We start from the raw sequence: 17,472 nt of genomic DNA on the forward strand, positions 1-17,472 counted from the left end.
TCTTTTTCTATTGAAGACAAGTAAGAAATCCTTTAGGAGATGAAGAATAATTTGGGAGTGACAGACTGACCGCTACCAGAGACAAATTGATGAGAAGCCAAGTAGACAAAGTAGCAAGCACGACCGCAACTTAATTTTTAGTATCTTATTAACCAACAATAATTTTTGTATGGCAAGTGAAGGCAATGGTGGGACAGAAGGCAAGGAGGCAACAACTGATTTCATTTCTTTAAATTAGGATTTCTGGTTGGACTTAATGATATCGCTTACAGAGATTCAACGTTAACTTTTTATTGTTTAACATGCATTAGTAACTTCATAAATTACGGATGTCATGTTTCTGCTGAAGCAGCACTCTAGGCATGGGTTTATTAAGTGTAGTTAGCTCAGTCAGTCAGTAGTGTTTAAGAGTCCCTAGAGTGATGTCTATACATACTCAGATAGAAACAGAAATGATAGAAATGAAGAATTCTATTATAATGATGTCCATATAGGGATTTTAGTAAAATTATCGAGCGGATGTAATGCACGAAATTCTCTCTCTCTAAAAATATGCAATTAATACAATTTTTCTGCCTTGCCTTTTTTTAAACTTGAGTCTTTTACAGTCCGGTCTATGTAACATTGCAACTAAGAAATTAAGTACTTCATTACCTATCAAAAGTGAAAAGGATGATTACATGATACATCAAATAACGCATAAAACTAAATGAACTCTACATTCTTTCCAGAAAATCCAAGCAATCCCAAGCTTTAACAAATCAAGGACTTCAAAATCACCCCACTTACAACGTACACACTAAATTGCAAACTTGTCATCCAAGGTCACGATCATCAACTTTCATATCACAGATAAGAAGAATGTACAGAACCCTTGAACTAATGAAAAAACCCAAATTATTCAAATAAATGAACTTGCAAGTTGGAGGATTGGGGATTGGGCTTGATTAGTAAGGTCTTGACGATGGCAACAGTAAATCTCAATTTCAAATCCTACAGCTGAACTACCCTAAAAAAGTTTTATGTCTATCAATTAATGCCCCAAATAAACAGCAAAATTAGAAAATGAACAAGCACTTTTTTAACTCGAACAGCTGAAATCAAAAGCTACGATCCCTTACGAGTATAATGCAAGAGCCCTTTGTATGACATAGATGGCATTGTTGTATTTGGTCACCAGCCTTCGATCCTGGCTTCCCTGAATTGCTCTAACGATATCCATTCTCTCTAAAAAAAAAAAAAGATGAAATAAGCATTACAAATGCATGAACTCTAGTCTCAATCAACGGCTAACTCTGAATATGAATCAACCAAAAAAAAAAAGATAATTATGGACTGAGTTTTTCCTTTTCCATGATTGAACAATTGGCTGAGATACATTCTGCGATCAATTGGGAGATGAAATTTATCAGAACAGGAATGGATTATGAAATTAACATTTTTTCATTTCTTTGGAGACCTCTGATAAAATTGGAATTATACAGATAAGATTAGCATGGCCCTGCGCAACACAAATCGAGTGATGGTCCAAAACATTTGAGATGCTCCCAGGCATTATGTCCAAAAACTGATAAAGCCCCAAAAACAAAACTTGAAAGCTCAAGACAACCAGAGAGAATGAGTGAATCTACACAAAGCTCATACCAACTGTATTCTATAGAACACGAATCTCCAAGCTTCAAGAAATGAAAGGTGCTCTCTGTAAATAATGGTGGTTTCACGGCCAAGTTCGATGACAGAAACAGTCCTCAAGCGGCAGTTTTCCGGCTGGGCCTTTCCCTGTGGTCGGATTTTTTTTGTCGTAGCCCCCGGAAAACGGTCGTGACCTTCACGTCTGTTAACGGATTTCCTCAGCTTGAAGAGACGAGGGAGAAACCGATCCTTTCTCTTCTCTGATTTTCCCTCTATTGAAGAGATGATGAGTAACGACAAACATGGTGCAATTAATAGCCAACAATTACCATAATGTACTATGCTCTCGCGGGAGCATAATGTACATTATTCCTAAGTCATAAGGAGACCTATTTAAGAAAATATTTTCAGTCAAAATCTTAAAAACCACCTTTAGTGATGATTATTTTCAAATACCGCAAAAATTAAACATTTATTCAATCTCAAGACAATATTTTCTTCGAGTGCATAGTTAATGTAATTAGGATTTTTTTTTTCTTTTTTTTTTTTTCATTTAGGTAGTCTATGAATTGAATGGGTTACATCCCAGGATCCAAGGTTCTAAAATTAATCCTGGGGATTGAAGGGGTTACATCCCAAGATCCAGGGTTCTAAAATTAATCTTGGGGTTTTACTTCAGATAGTAAATGGACAGCATACTCCTATGGGAGCATAATATCTTCGGAATTTATAATATATATTGATTTCCGGTATAAGCCGTACTGTTAAACGGCCTTATGATTAACAACTTTGTCGATTTTATTTTGCGTTTTGTATAGATCCAAGGCTCTAAACTATCGCAACAAAGCACACCTTAAAATAGTATCGAGAAATGTGGTTTTAATGTTGAAAATTTTTGTGATAGTTTTAAAATATATTTTTATTTTTAAATATAAAATTTAAAGCTTTAAAAATAATATAGATCGAGCAGATCTATACAACTTGAAAATTGACGGTCCAAAAATGCATTACACAATGCACTATTCTCAAAACTTGAAATCCATTTTTTTTTCATGTCTATGTATCTTGATGTCGAGATGATGAATTTGAAGATATTTGAACAACAAAACAACCTCTTCCAACGAAAATTTTGAGGTGCACTTTAATTTAATTGTTTAGAGCCTTGGCTCTATATAAACTTTTTTCTTTTATTTTTCAAGTTTAATTTTGAGATATTTGAAAAAATATCCGTACCACATCTTCTATTAATCCATATTTCTCACGCACAGTCCATTCTTTTTGCCGATACCGGTTTAGAAAACGATAGCTTAATAGCTGGCTTGAGCATTTTGTAAAAGGAAAAAGTTTATGTAGAGCTGAGGCTCTAAACAATCAAATTAGAGCCTATCTAAAAAACTTCATTAGAAGAGGTTATTTTGACACCCAAATATCCTCAAATTTTCCAAGATGCATGGACAGGAGAAAAAAAAAAAAAAGATTTCAAGTTTTGGAAAGAGTGCATCTTGTAACATATTTTTGAACCGTCAATTTTCAAGATTTTCAAGTTTTCATAGATCTGCTTGATCTACACTATTTTTGAAGCCTTAAATTTTATAATTAAAGATAAAAATATATTTTAAGGCTATCACAAAGATTTCTAATATTGCAACCACATTTCTTGAAAGTATTTGAATGTGCGCTTTACTTTGATTGTTTAGAGCCTCTGCTCTAAACAAACCTTACCCTTTGTAGATAGGTGTTGTTTGTATAAGATTTATGCATTAAATAATTAAAGTAAGGTACACCTTCAAATAGCGCCGAAAAGATATTTCAGTGCCTCAAATTCTTTGAAGGGTGCAGTTGGCATACGGATGCATTCATAGGTGTAAAGATAAGGTACACATTCAAATTTTACCATGGTATATAATTTTGATATAAAATGTTTTTAGGATTAACTCAAAATCTATTTTTATATCTAATTATAAAATTTTAAATTTCAAAAATGGTTAAAATCAAGTAGATCTATTAACATATAAAAATCTTGAAAGTGGACGGTGTAGATAATATGTTGTAAAATGCACTATTTTTGAGATTGAAAATCTTTTTATTTTTCATGGGCATACATCTTGATGTCGAGATGATCAATCAAAGGGTTTTTCAACATTAAAACTACCTTTTCTGATAGATTTTTAGGTGCATCCCTAGTTCTACATTATAAGGTTGCATCCTTATATGAACTTTTTCCTTCTTTGAATGGCCAAAAATCTACTCTGATCCATACTATAGAATTTAAACATTAAAAAATAGTGTAGATTGAGCATTATATATAAACACTTCAAAATATTAAAAATCTATGGTCTAGATAATATGTTACAAAATATGTTATTTTTAATACTTGAAATTATTTATTTTTCTATATCCATATATCTCAAAGTCGAGATAAACCATTGGAGGGTTTTTCAACATTAGAACAATCTTTTCTAGAGAGTGCACTTCCATAGCATAAGGTTGACATCTTAAATAAACTTTTTTTTTGTAAAAATATTATTTTGAGTTCCAAAACAGTGTTACTTTTTTTGAAAATGGTGAGCACTCTTGGGATATTATTTCTCTCACATATTATACAAGATAATTTTTTGTATTTTTTTTTCAAAGGTTGGTTGCTGGAATCGGAAGCTACATTTCCAAAATTTATAATCCTAAAAATGCATTTAGATAGAGCTTTAACAGAGGGAGTAATTGTATATGCTTCATCTTTTGTATCAAAGGCATTAAGAAATAAATAAATTTGCAAAGCATGGAGAATAAAAAAAATGAGAACATGCATATCCCCCTAAAATGTTGTTATTAAAGAATTCCTTTTCAATTTTCACATTTATGTTCACCACCCCTTTTTTATATTTTCGTGTTTTCCCAAAATACCTTTATCTCAATCCACAATTCCTATGGAAATTTCGGATTTTGAAAATTCGAAAGTTTTTCTTGCTCCAATAGCACATCAAACCCACTACTAATCTCTCATGGTAACAAAAGGAATTTAGTATTTTCAAAATATGAAATTCTTGATATTTTGGATTTTCCAAATTTCAAGATTTGGAAATTTTAGATTTTGAAAATCCGAAGATGAAAATTTTCAGATTTTGGAAACCAAAACTTCCATTAGGCACTCTAAACTTTAAATTTTGGATCTTCCAGATCCAAAATTTTCCAAACTTCTTACAAAATTTTGGATCTTGATGATTTGAGGTATAAGTAATTCAGTCATTTTAAAAAATTACAAATAAAAAAGTGCCATGAACGTACCAATAGAAATGTTTGGATAATTTTTTGTCGTGTTTTCGAAGCTCTACTTTTCCTAATCAAGAATCAAAGGTTGTTGTTTGTATATGCACGCAACCTTAAACAAAAGTAAGACGGGCCTCTAAACTTTGTGAGAAGATAGAAATTTCGTGCCTGAAAATTCTACACGATTTGGAAATCAATTTTTTTACCTTTAATTATGAAATTTAAAGCTCCAAAAGTGGTTCAAATCAAGTAAAAATATAAATACTTTGAAAATCTTGAAAAATAGAATATTCAGATAATATATTACAAGATGCGCTATTTTTGGACTTGAAATCATCTTTTTTAAAGGAAAAAGTTCATATAAAGTTTCAACCTTATAATATGGAAGTAAAGTGCACCTAAAAAATCTAGTAAAAAATAACAGTATTTCAAAGTTGGAACACCTTCTAATTGATCATATCGACCTTGACACATAGGGATACAAGAAAAAAAAAAAATTTTCAAGTCTTAAAAATCGTATATCTTGTAACAAGTTATCCGGACCATCTATTTCAATAACTTCAAGTGTTTATAGATCCGCTCATTGTGCACTATTTTATGAAATTTTGAATTTCATACCTAGGGTTGAACATAGATTTTCAAGTCATCGTAAGGTTTTCGATACGGGAACTACTGTAGAAATTTAAAAGCGTCCCTTACATGTATAATATATAGTGACACCTTATACCAAACTCGCCCTTTTTTTATCAACTTTATACAAAGTATATATATTTTATATGGACTTATTTTCATAATCAAATGGCTGCCTCTGCTTTATAAAATAGCATCTTGACTGTGTTTTCCAAAATGAACGATGATAACTCAAAATTGTGGGACCTGGAGTTGCAAGCAACAACTCGCTTGATACCGCCGTAGCCAAGTACCAACCATAAACATCTCATGAATGTCAATGCGATGGCTTTTTTCCAAGATTTTATGTTTGGATGAAGTTTTTATAAGGCTTAGGCTTTATGAAAATCAAATAAAGCCTCATATCAAATCCTCGTCTGGAAAACACTTTCAGCAAAGAAATCTCCATAATGGCTCTAAACTAAATTTCCAACACCGACAATAAAATTTGAAACTAAAAAAAAGTACAAAGATTACAGATCTTTGAATACTTATTTTTTGGGGGAAATGAATGTTTAGAAATTTATTAAAATATACACTATCTTTAGAGCTTGAAATCCTAATTTGTTTTCACAATTATAATGTTCAAGCCGAGATGATCGATGTAAAGGTTTTTCAATGCTTGAATTGCAATTTTCGATGAGTTATAAAATGATGCATTATTTATTTTGATAGAACTGCAACCCTATCAAACCATTTACCTTTTTGTTTATCTCCTGGACACGAGTGTCGATCTTTGACACGACACTAGCATTAGAAAGGCCATGTAAAATTGAACAATGCCATGTTCACTTATAGTTCATATTGATGGCGCAATATAATGCTAGGCCCGAGTTGCCTAATCAAAGTTCATCTTGATTTGTACTAAATATGGTGGGTTCCCCACACATTAAAGGTGTACTTTAATGAGATACCATCTTAATTACCTCTTACAGTATTGAATACCAAATCATGACTTGAGATATCACAACATCCTTTTGTAATAAGGCACCCAACTAGTCATTGAGTTTATGATCTTATTCAATCTCTCTCCGTCCGACACGTATTCAACAAATATTTTGTTTCTTTCCTTCCAAATCTCCCATGAATTTATTGTGCACGGAAGCTCCAAATCAAAATGGGTTGATTTTTGGCATGTCAAAAACGAAAAAATAGAACCAACATCAAGTAAACGGCAGGCAAAAAATAAAACAGGAAAAGATAATGTAAAAAAATCATCAGAACTTCACGTGATTCGTTACATATGTGATTATACTCACAAGTGAAGACAATCGACAATATTTTACAAGTCAAAAAAAAAAAAAATTCCAAAGTATTTTACCTGAGAGAATTAAAGGCACAAATCTCAATCTCCTACAATGCCTTTCGTTCTTTTTAACTCTCTCTCTACACCCAAGTTTCCTTTTTTTTTTTTTAATGTGTTTTCTCTCTCAACAATACAATATAATATAGAGCAAACGACCCAAAAAACATTTAGGTGATGGCCTCCCCACGTTCCTAACTTCCTTGGAATCTTAGTAGTTATCTCATCCAATATGGGCTTGCATGACTATACTAATCCAATAGGATTTCATCCCTGCCTAAGCTCCAATAACATGGGAAATTATTTAATAGTAAATCCTAAAACAACAAGAAATACGTAAAAAAAAATAGGTGACCCAAAAATAAAAAGAAAACAATCCCTTAATAATGGGGATTCAAGATAAATTAACATAATTACAGCTCCCAAAGCTTTCCATGTGGAATTTCCAACCCTCCGAAATTCATGTAAAGAATAATTTTACATAGAGCTGAGGCTCTAAACAATCAAATTAGAGCTTACCTAACAAATTCACTTGAAGATGTTGTTTTGATACCTAAATATCCTTAAATTGATCATCTTGACATCAAGATGTATGGACATGATACAAGAATGGATTTCAAGTTTTGAAAATAGTGCACAATTGTAACATATTTTTGGACAGACGATTTTCAAGATTTTCAAGTTGTTTTAGATATGCTCGATTGATACTATTTTTGAAGCTTTAAATTTTATAATTAGAGATAAAAATATATTTTAATGCTTTTACAAGGATTTTCAGTATTGAAACAGATTTCTCGATACTATATAAAGGTGCAATTTACTTTGATTGTTTAGAGCCTCGGCTCTATACAAACTGCACCCTTCCAACACAATAACGAGCTTTCTCCATGTCCAAAATCATACTTTGTGGAAAAGCAAATGATCTCTAGTTTTCTCATTGTTATTTTAAAGCACACAAATATTAAAAAATCCATTTGTGACTCAAACCCATGAATTGAAGGAATGAAATGAACTATTTATACGGCTACCACAATGAAATGAAATGAACTTTTTAACTTTTTGAGCCTAACCCATGAAATGAAATAGATTTTTAAGCGTATCACAAAGATTTCTTCTTTTGAAACAACTCGACACCATTTGAAGGTAAACTCGACACCTTTTTCTTATTTTGAAACAATTCGACACCATTTGAAGGTAAGCTCTAATTTGATTGAAACCACACCTAAATTTAAAACCCAATATTTTTATATTTCTTAAATCATAAGTAACTAGTCTCACTATGTGCATTTTCCTGTAATATGTAATGAGGGTCTTATTCATCCCACTCTTCATATTTGTATAACACATCGGGCAGGCTAGCTTTGAAAACCAAAACCATGGCTTTATGAGTAGGGGTGGCAATGGACCCGGACCCGACCCAAAACCTGACATCTGGAACCAAACCGGGTCCGGGTCCGGGTCCAAATATTGGACCCGAATACTATTCGGATTTGGATTCATGTGGACCCAACCCGAATAGTATTGTTATATGGACAATATTTAATATATAATATTTAAATAAATATAATTATGTATTTTAATTATAATATTTAAATAATACTTGTATATATTTAACATAACATTTAAATACATATATTTTGTTTTTTGGGTTGGTTCCACTCGGGTCTCGACCCGACCCGTTGCCACCCTTGTCTATGAGCATGGGGTAAAGAATTTGGTGCATATTTGCAATTTGCATCAATGCATCAAGGAACACGCCAAGTTATGCAATGCCAACTGTCAAAGAGCCTGACAAAGCCATGGAAGTGACAAATTTGTCGGTAAGGCGTGGACTTTGACCAGCATGCAACAAGGGCATGGTATCTGAAAGAGACATTTTTTGCACCGATTCGTATCACTTTGGAGTTTTAAATTTTATAATTAAATATATTTTTATAAAGGTTTTCTGCACCGAAACCATGTAGTTCCATAGAACTTAGGAATATACCAAGCAGCCTCACTGAAATGCGACAATTATTTTGGTAAAATTGTGAATAAGATTGGAACAGGAAATCGCTCCAAGAATAAAAGATTAAAAATAAGCTGAAGTCTATCTTTTGTTTTTTAAGTCAACGATGATTGGATGATTCCAACTTTGATTGAAACATTAATATATTTAACGAGAGAAGCATGGCCCATGGTGGCTTCTTTTATTTTATTTTATTTCCTATAAAATATCTAGCATGATATTTGGGTAAACTTTGGGACAATGTATTATTTTGAAAATAGGTATGGAGGGAAGGTTCTCCAAGTGAATGATCACCTATCATTAGAAAATCACAACATGAGTTTCACATTTTACTAAGTTATAGATACGCCAAAAATTATTCTGTTCCTTAGAGAGTAGATTGTCTATTTTCTCCATCGGGTAAAACTCCACTTAGAATTAATTCTAGGACCCCAAATTTTGGGGATGTAACCTCTTCACCTATAGATTAACCACAATAAAATTTTCTTTTTCCTATTTGTACCCTTCATGTACTTGAAAAAAATAATGTCTTGAGATTTAATAGAGATCATCCAATTTTTAGATAGTGAGATCTAAGTGTTAGAAAAATCAAATTTCACTTTGAGAGTAATCATCTCGTAATTCTTAAATAGTTCCCAAAATTCCAGATTTAAAAAATTGTGTCAAGTAGGTCTTCTGACTAAAAGAGAAGTAAACTATGCTACCAAGGGAACATAGGATACATGCTCTATAGAAAAAAAAGTAAACTGTACCATCAGTTGTATGATCATGGTAACGATATATTCATAGGGATTATTGCCATTTAGGTAGGTCGGAATGCGATGGAGGGGATCGACATACAATCCATTGATTGGGTGATCAGCCATACCACCATATTGTCACTATGATGGGCTATATCGTACAATAGTTTCCCAAGGAACAGACACGATGGAATCAACGTTTTTAGAATCGAACTGGCCGCTGAACTAGTGATGGATATGGTCTAGTCATCCATTGCCGGTCGAACTGGTTAACGTAAAAAGGAAAAAAATAAATAAAGAATAACAATATTAAAATTTGAATTAAATTATGCGGTGCAGTTTATATAAGGCATCAAACTTAAACAATTAGAGTAATGAGTACCACTGAACCCTATTGAAAGATGCCATTCTGGTGCCAAAAACCGTTATGAATGCTTGAAATCTATTTTTTCCCCTATGAATTTATAGATCAAATATATTTATAAATATTTAAAAACCTTTAAAATTGAGGGTCCAACCTTAGTAAGTGGACCTAACCAGTCAAAAATGGGTAATTCAACTGGTCAAAATTTGTCAAACATTGATTTTTCGATCAAACACAATTTTTAATTTGTACTAGACCGGCTAGCGCACCGATTAATGCTCCGGTGGAGTGGTTGGACCAGTCCATCCGCATGGTCTTGATAACTATTGTAGAACCCGTTTAAAACTCTTAAGGAAACAACTCCTAAGAGAACGCTTGCACATGTTCTCTTTCAACAAGCCATAACTCAAATAGCAAAGTATGGGGACTTCTATTAGCGTATGCATATCTATATTGATCTACATCATTATGAATACATATTGATATATGTATATCTATGGGTATATATCTCTTAGGTGTCTCTTGATTATGATAAGATTAGTTAGTAGTTATCCATAACCGTTGGAATTTATCTTCAATTGTTACTAACCCTATATTTATAGGCGTAATGTATATTCTTTATTAGTCAATCAATAAACAGAGAGTTATTTGTAGTATTCTAAAATAATCTTCCATGGGGCCTAAGGCTCAAAATATACAGAAATACATGGTATCAGAGCATTGATCTGTCTTCAGTTTGTTTTTTTCTTCTATAAGACGGCTAGTTTGTCTCTCTAGAAAGGATCTCGTGAAGTTGGGTTTCTTTATTTTTTATTTCTTCGGGTTTCTTTATTTTTTATTTATTCGGTAGCTACGCCTTTTTCTTCATATCAAACTCCACCACTGGAGGAAACAAGATCAAGATACTCCTTGCTAATTGAGCCTTTCTATCATCCTTTTGGGCTTGAGACCCATCTATGCAGAACATTTTTGCAACTTATCTTTCGTTTCTGTTTTGCTGTGGATTTTAATTTGATGATAGAGAAAAAGCTAGTGCCAATTTTTGCTTGCAAATCTCCTTCAAAGTTTTTGCAAGCAAATCTCCTTGCAAGCAATTCAATAGCTTGTGCCTAATTTTTTACGAGCAAATCTCCATCAATTATTTTTTGCAAGAAAATCTCCGTGCAATTCAAAACTATTTGTGTGCATCTCAGCAAAAGCTCTCTATTGAAAATCTCCGTCATCAAACTGTTGCACTAGTTTGTGTGCATCTTCGTCACAGCAGCTACGTGAATTCTTAGGTGGCTGCAGAGGTGTTTGCTGCCCACAGTCTTCATCAACATCTAAAAATGACCTCTAAAACGGTCAATCTGCACTATCTACCCATTCTTCGACTCTCTTCCAAATCCTTCTTGGGCTCTCTGGCGAGTTCTTCTTCGACTCTTTGCCAAGTCATTCTTCGATTATCTGACGAGCCCTCCGTCAACTCTCTATCGAGACTCTCTGCAAAATAGCATTTGACTTTGTTCTGGCATGTGTTCTGGACTGCGAGTTGCTGAATTTGTCTCAGATCCTCACTGAGTTCTGTTCGCTCTTCCAAGTGTCATTATGTGCTGCTTCTTCAAGTAAGAGACCACTGCTTCTATTGTTTCTATTGGTCACGCCATGCATGTGAAGACTTAAATATCCAACTCGTTGTTCAAACTCCAGCTGCTTTATGTAAAAGCATCTTGAGTTTGAGGGAGAGTATTAGCGTATGTATATCTATGTTGATATACATAATTATGAATACATATTGAGATATGTATATATATGAGTATATATCTCTTAGGTGTCTCTTGATTTTGATAAAATTAGTTAGTAGTTATCCATAACCGTTGGTATTTATGTTTAATTGTTACTGGCCATATATTTTATACGATTCTTGTATATTCTTTATTATTCAATCAATAAACAAAGAGCTCTTTGCAGTATTCTGGAATAATCTTCCATGGGGGCCTAAGGCCCAAAATATACAGAAATACAGTTTTTTGACTTCAGATTTTTTGGAATATTTCCCATGTTGTCATCATTGGAACACGCATAATTATCATTACATACCTACATTGTACATGGGCTGATATATACATGATAAATGTGTGTACTATGCTCCCAAGGTAGCATATGCCATACATTTTACTCACTCAGGTGGAAGGCTTGCTTAGGAGGATTTTTTGACGTAAAAATTTGGGAACTGCCTAAGGATCATTTGATGATTGTTTCAACAGAAAAATTTTGGATTTTGAGTTGACGCTTAGATCTCACCCTCTTAAAACTAGAAGGTCTCTAGTCAATCTTGAGACATTATTTTTTTTCAAGTAGAGATTTGGAACTTTCTTTGCTGAGGTTAATCTATGAATTAAAGATGATAGATCCTCAAAATTTGTAGTTCTAAAAGTACTCTTAATAGTTTTATTTGAGGGAGTTAATGGATTGTATGCGCCTACAAGAGCATAAAGTCTTCTAGCATACATGAAATACCACCATTAATATACCTGCTTAAACATAATAGTGATAGTGATCACACAGTTGCACATAAACAATTAAGGGTTGAAAATATAAGCAAATATTGAGCATCAAAAAAGAAAGCAAGTAAGAACAAATGGATGAAAATGCAAAATGAACAGTTGAAAGAAAAAGTACCGCCCCTTAAAATAAAAACAATAAAAACCATGGAGTGCTACTATAGCTCCTTACGAGATTTGTGAGAGATGGTTAATTATGCTAGCACGGATCCGCGTAAAAATAGAACTTTAGACGTCATATTGTAACATGTTGCCAGCTAGATTATTGAGGCCTACGAGTAGTTCCTATTCCTATTATGATATATTCATTTGTTCTTCGTATTTATAAGGGCTAGGGTTCTTATCTTTTTGTCTTCCCTTTCATTTATTGTAATGCACTCTCTTGTTTTTTTTTTTTGATTAATTCAGGGAGAAAGACAGACCCCTACCCGTTTTCTAAAGGGTGTGGTTTATATAGAGCCAAGGATCCTTCAAATAATGTCGAGAAATATGGTTTCAATATTGGAAATTTTTGTGATAGCTTTAAAATATATTTTCATCTTTAATTATAAAATTTAAATCTTCAAAAATAGTGTAGATCAAGCATATCTATGAAAACTTGAAAATTGTCAGTCAAAAAATACAATACAAGATGCACTATTTCCAAAAGTTGAACTCCATTTTTTTCCATGTCCATGTATCTTAATGTCGAGATGATCAATTTGATTATATTTGGGCATCAAAACAACATTTTCTAGTGAAATTTTTGAGGTAGGTTCTCATTTGATTGTTTAGAGCCTAGGCTCTATATAAACTTTTCCTTTTTATAAATAGTTTAAATTTTTTTTTTTTTTAAGGTGTTAGTGGGGTGGTATAAGCGGGAACGGAAACTAGAAAGTGGTGACTAGGGTGCTCCCACTACGACCCGAGCTTTTCCGAATGCACTATCTTGTCGCAGCGTCAGTTTTCATTCCGTGCACGGTTCTTTGGCTCAGTGAATTTAGGACTTTAAGAATCTCAACTAACTTTAATATATCATGTAGATAAAAGGTAAATTTCATACCCAGCTTTAGGATTTGCATCTATCCATGATAGAATTTTGAGGCTTTGTTTTGGTCTCTTCCCATATTTTTATTTCTTTATTTTTATTTATTTATTCGTATTAATTTTTTATATAGGAGGAAGTTTATATAAGGCCTAGGGTTTATGAAAACCAAATAAAGCCCCACCTCAAATCCTCGTCTAGAAAGCACTTTCGGCAACGGAAATCTCCATAACGGCTCTAAAGTCAATTTCCAACACCGACAATAAATTTTGAAACTAAAAAAATGTAAGATCTTGAGGATCTTTGAACACTTATTTTTTGTGCGAAATGGACTGTCTAGACACTTTGTTAAAATATATACTATTTTAGAGTTTGAAATCCCAATTTCTTCGACAACTATAATGTTGAAGCTGAGATAATTGATGTAAAGGTTTTCTAATGCTCGAATTCCAATTTTAAATAAATTATGAGGTGGGGATTTACTTATTTTGATAGGGCTACAGCCCTATCAGACCATTTTCCTTGTATATTTTATTGCAAAAAGACTCTCCTTGAGAAACTATGCATGGCATCTAACCCTCACGGTGAACTTGACTTAACCCGTGTAGACTTCTCTGAACTTTATGCATTTCGGGGAATCATTTCACAATAATATTTTACAGTTTTCCTCCAAATTTTGGGTCATTTGGAAACCATTTTGTCCCTTTTCTCAAGTTCACTATGAACCCAAGAGTACCTTCGTTTTTGGAATCCAATTCACTTGAATCTTGGTGCATGGATTTTCTCATCCTTTCAAAGATATTTTCAAAGTTCTAAGTTATTTTGAGATCATCACCATGGCTTCTTGAGTGCGGGAACATTATAATCGTCTGTTTGAAATTAGTAAGTATGCCACAAAACAATCCCATTTTTCACATCATGTGCTGTCTCCATTTGGAGAATTATATTGGGTAAGGCAAAATGTCAATGAATTTTTCAATGCCTATGGCAGATTGAAGAGGTGCTTCGCGGGTCACCATGAAAAGATATAATGAGGCCACCACAGAGCCACTTCTCGAATGGGCATCTACGCTGACCCGCTTCCCTATGATGATGCCGCCCAGATTCCAAGACAAGCACGATTGCCTCCTCGATAGCCAATAATGGAGGGGACAGAGAGATTGCCATGGTGCAACCAGACTTGGAGATAGAGAACCAACTTCCCACATACTTTTAACACTACAGGAACCCTCTGAGATCTTCTAAACTTGTTGTGGGGGCCACCCATGTAAGACTCCTAGTATAACTTTGTTAGGAAACAGCATAAGGATAGAAGAGAGAGTAGGGAATTCATCTGGTTCTAATCTCTGCAGCTAGTGGAAGAAGTCAAGGATTCCCCTAGGGTCTTGCCTATTGCCAAAACCAATTATGACCTTTCAGCCCACCTAGGAAGAATTCCAGCACCCATCTCTATCTTAGAACACCCAGCATGCTCCTAATTGAAAAGGTGCATGGAATGACGCATGTCCCTGCCAACACTAGACTGGAGGACCTTAGCGGAATGATCAACCAATTAGTGGCTCCGATGCCAATCATATTTACCTTGATGACATTCCATTAGGTTACAAACATTTTTATAATCGACCCTTTACATCATTGTGCACATGACCAGTTTTATAGTATGCAGAGTCATGGTGGATAATGGTGACACCCTGTTGAAGTTACAATAAAATAAATAGAGAAGAGGAAAGTTAAAGAGAAATAGATGAACGCAACATATACGTGGTTCGACAATGATGCTTACATCCATAGAGGGTAAACTAGTATTGTATTCATAGGGATTACTCTGGTTTATCAGAGATTTATGGAGTTACAATTATTTATCTTTTAGGAAACAAATCTCACTAAAATTGTAATCCTACAAATAAGAAACTCAATATCTTCCAATATACAAGATAGGAAACTCAATATATGGTTTCTATAACTGTCAAAACTCACTATCAAGTTGGTGTGTAGATATCAATGGAGCCCAACTTGGACAATATATGGAATTTTGTTTTTGCAATAGCTTTAGTAAACATGTCTGCAAGTTGGTATTCACTTCGAACATAAGGAGTACTAATGATATTTAACTAAACCTTTTCTCTCGTAAAGTGACAATTAACTTCTATGCGTTGGTTCTTTCATGAAAAACTGGATTTGAGGCTTATCACATAACATCTCCATTGGATTGACCATTGAAACCTCCATATCTTGAAGAAGGTATTTTAGCCACATCAATTCACTTGTAGTTGAAGTCATAGCTCTATATTTAGTCTCTGTACTGGATCGAGCAACTACATTTTGTTTCTTACTTTTCCAAGTAACTAACTTTTCTCTGACAAATGTACAATAATCGGTAGTGGATCTCTTATCAATTGGACTACTTACCCAGTCAGCATCAGAATAACCAATATATTAGTGTGACCATTTGGTTTCAACCAAATGCCGGGTAACAACTTAAGATATCTGAGAATCTTATTGACGAGACTGACAACATACATTATAACTGGTCGTGTCATAGTCAAATAAATCAATCTGACTACAAGTCTCTAAAAGTGGCCCACATCGTCAAGATGTTTTCTATTTGATGAATTAAGCTTGCAATTAATATCAGAAGGAGTGTTGACTCCCAATTTTTCCATTTTTTTCAACAAATCTAATATATATTTCTTTCAGAAATGAAGTGTCTATTTTTTTAATGTGCTACCTCAATGCCAAGAAAATATTTTAGTTGACAAAGATCCTTGAAATTAAATTTCTTGTGAAGATAATTGTTAAGCTTCATGGTGCTTTCTTATCATTACCTGTAATGATAATATCGTGAACATCATTGAGCACAACTGTTGTATCTGAAATTTCTCTTTTTGTGAACATCAAATAGTCTTCTATGAAACCCGACACGTCAAGGCTGAGTTGAATTTGACATATCATGAGCGAAGTGATTGTTTAAATCTATACAAAGCCTTATTTAATTTGCATAGAAGACATTTCTTATTTTCTTTAGAATGGCCTGGAAGAATACTTATACATACTTCTTCTTCAAGGTCACCATATAAGAAGTCATTTTTAACATCCATTTGATACAAAGACCACCCACAATTAACTGTGATAGACAAAAGAACATAACACTATTCATCTTTAAAATTTTTTATAGTCAACTCCATAACTTTTGGTAAATCCTTTGGCCATCAAACTGGCCTTATATCTTTCAGCAGACCCATCACTATTATGTTTGATTTAAAAACTCATCTACATCCAACTGCTTTTTTCTCTTTTTGTGAATATCAAATAGTCTTCTATGAAACCCGACACGTCAAGGCTGAGTTGAATTTGACATATCATAAGCAAAGTGATTGTTTAAATCTATACAAAGCCTTATTTAATTTGCATAGAAGACATTTCTTATTTTCTTTAGAATGGCCTGGAAGAATACTCATACATACTTCTTCTTCAAGGTTACCATATAAGAAGTCATTTTTAACATCCATTTGATACAAAGACCATCCACAATTAATTGCGATAGATAAAAGAACATAACACTATTCATCTTTAAAATTTTTTATAGTCAACTCCATAACTTTTGGTAAATCCTTTGGCCACCAAACTGGCCTTATATCTTTCAGCAGACCCATCACTATTATGTTTGATTTAAAAACTCATCTACATCCAACTGCTTTTTTCCCTTTAGGTACCTTGACAATGTACCAAGTATGATTCTTCTCAAGTACTTGAAGTTCCTCTTTCACGGCCTTCCTCCACACAATTTGAGAAATGACATCTTGAAAATTAGTTGGCTCAGAATTATCAGATATAGAACTCAAAATATCAAAATAGCTAGGAGATATATTTACATAGGAAATATGATTTTGAATAAGATAAAAAAGTGCATGGTGAAGTCTAGAGG

General features: G+C 33.4%; 1 protein-coding gene and 1 pseudogene across 5 annotated transcripts in view; one reads left to right on the plus strand and one right to left on the minus strand.

Annotated features, from left to right (window-relative positions):
* Positions 1–1,917, minus strand: part of LOC18430438 (phosphoadenosine phosphosulfate (PAPS) reductase family protein) — a 41,416-nt gene extending 39,499 nt beyond the window's left edge. For 3 of the 5 annotated variants that reach the window (XM_020665017.2, XM_088846399.1, XM_020665016.2), the window contains exons 1-2: positions 1,645–1,917; positions 1,122–1,227 (exon numbers count right to left, since the gene is read on the minus strand). In XM_020665017.2, coding sequence (XP_020520676.2) covers positions 1,122–1,222 — 101 coding nt within the window. In that variant the 5' untranslated portion in view covers positions 1,223–1,227; positions 1,645–1,917. The remainder of the gene's footprint in view (positions 1–1,121; positions 1,228–1,644) is intronic. The other 2 variants (XM_088846400.1, XM_006840588.4) reach the window with 1 other exon arrangement.
* On the plus strand, positions 1,446–1,537 carry LOC148780566 (U6 spliceosomal RNA; annotated as a pseudogene).
* Positions 1,918–17,472: the final 15,555 nt, after the last annotated feature.

The sequence above is a fragment of the Amborella trichopoda genome, chromosome 9, assembly GCF_054954075.1.
Source record: "Amborella trichopoda isolate Santa Cruz 75 chromosome 9, AtrichopodaSantaCruz75HAP2 v2.0, whole genome shotgun sequence".
In the NCBI taxonomy this organism is placed as follows: Eukaryota; Viridiplantae; Streptophyta; class Magnoliopsida; order Amborellales; family Amborellaceae; genus Amborella; species Amborella trichopoda.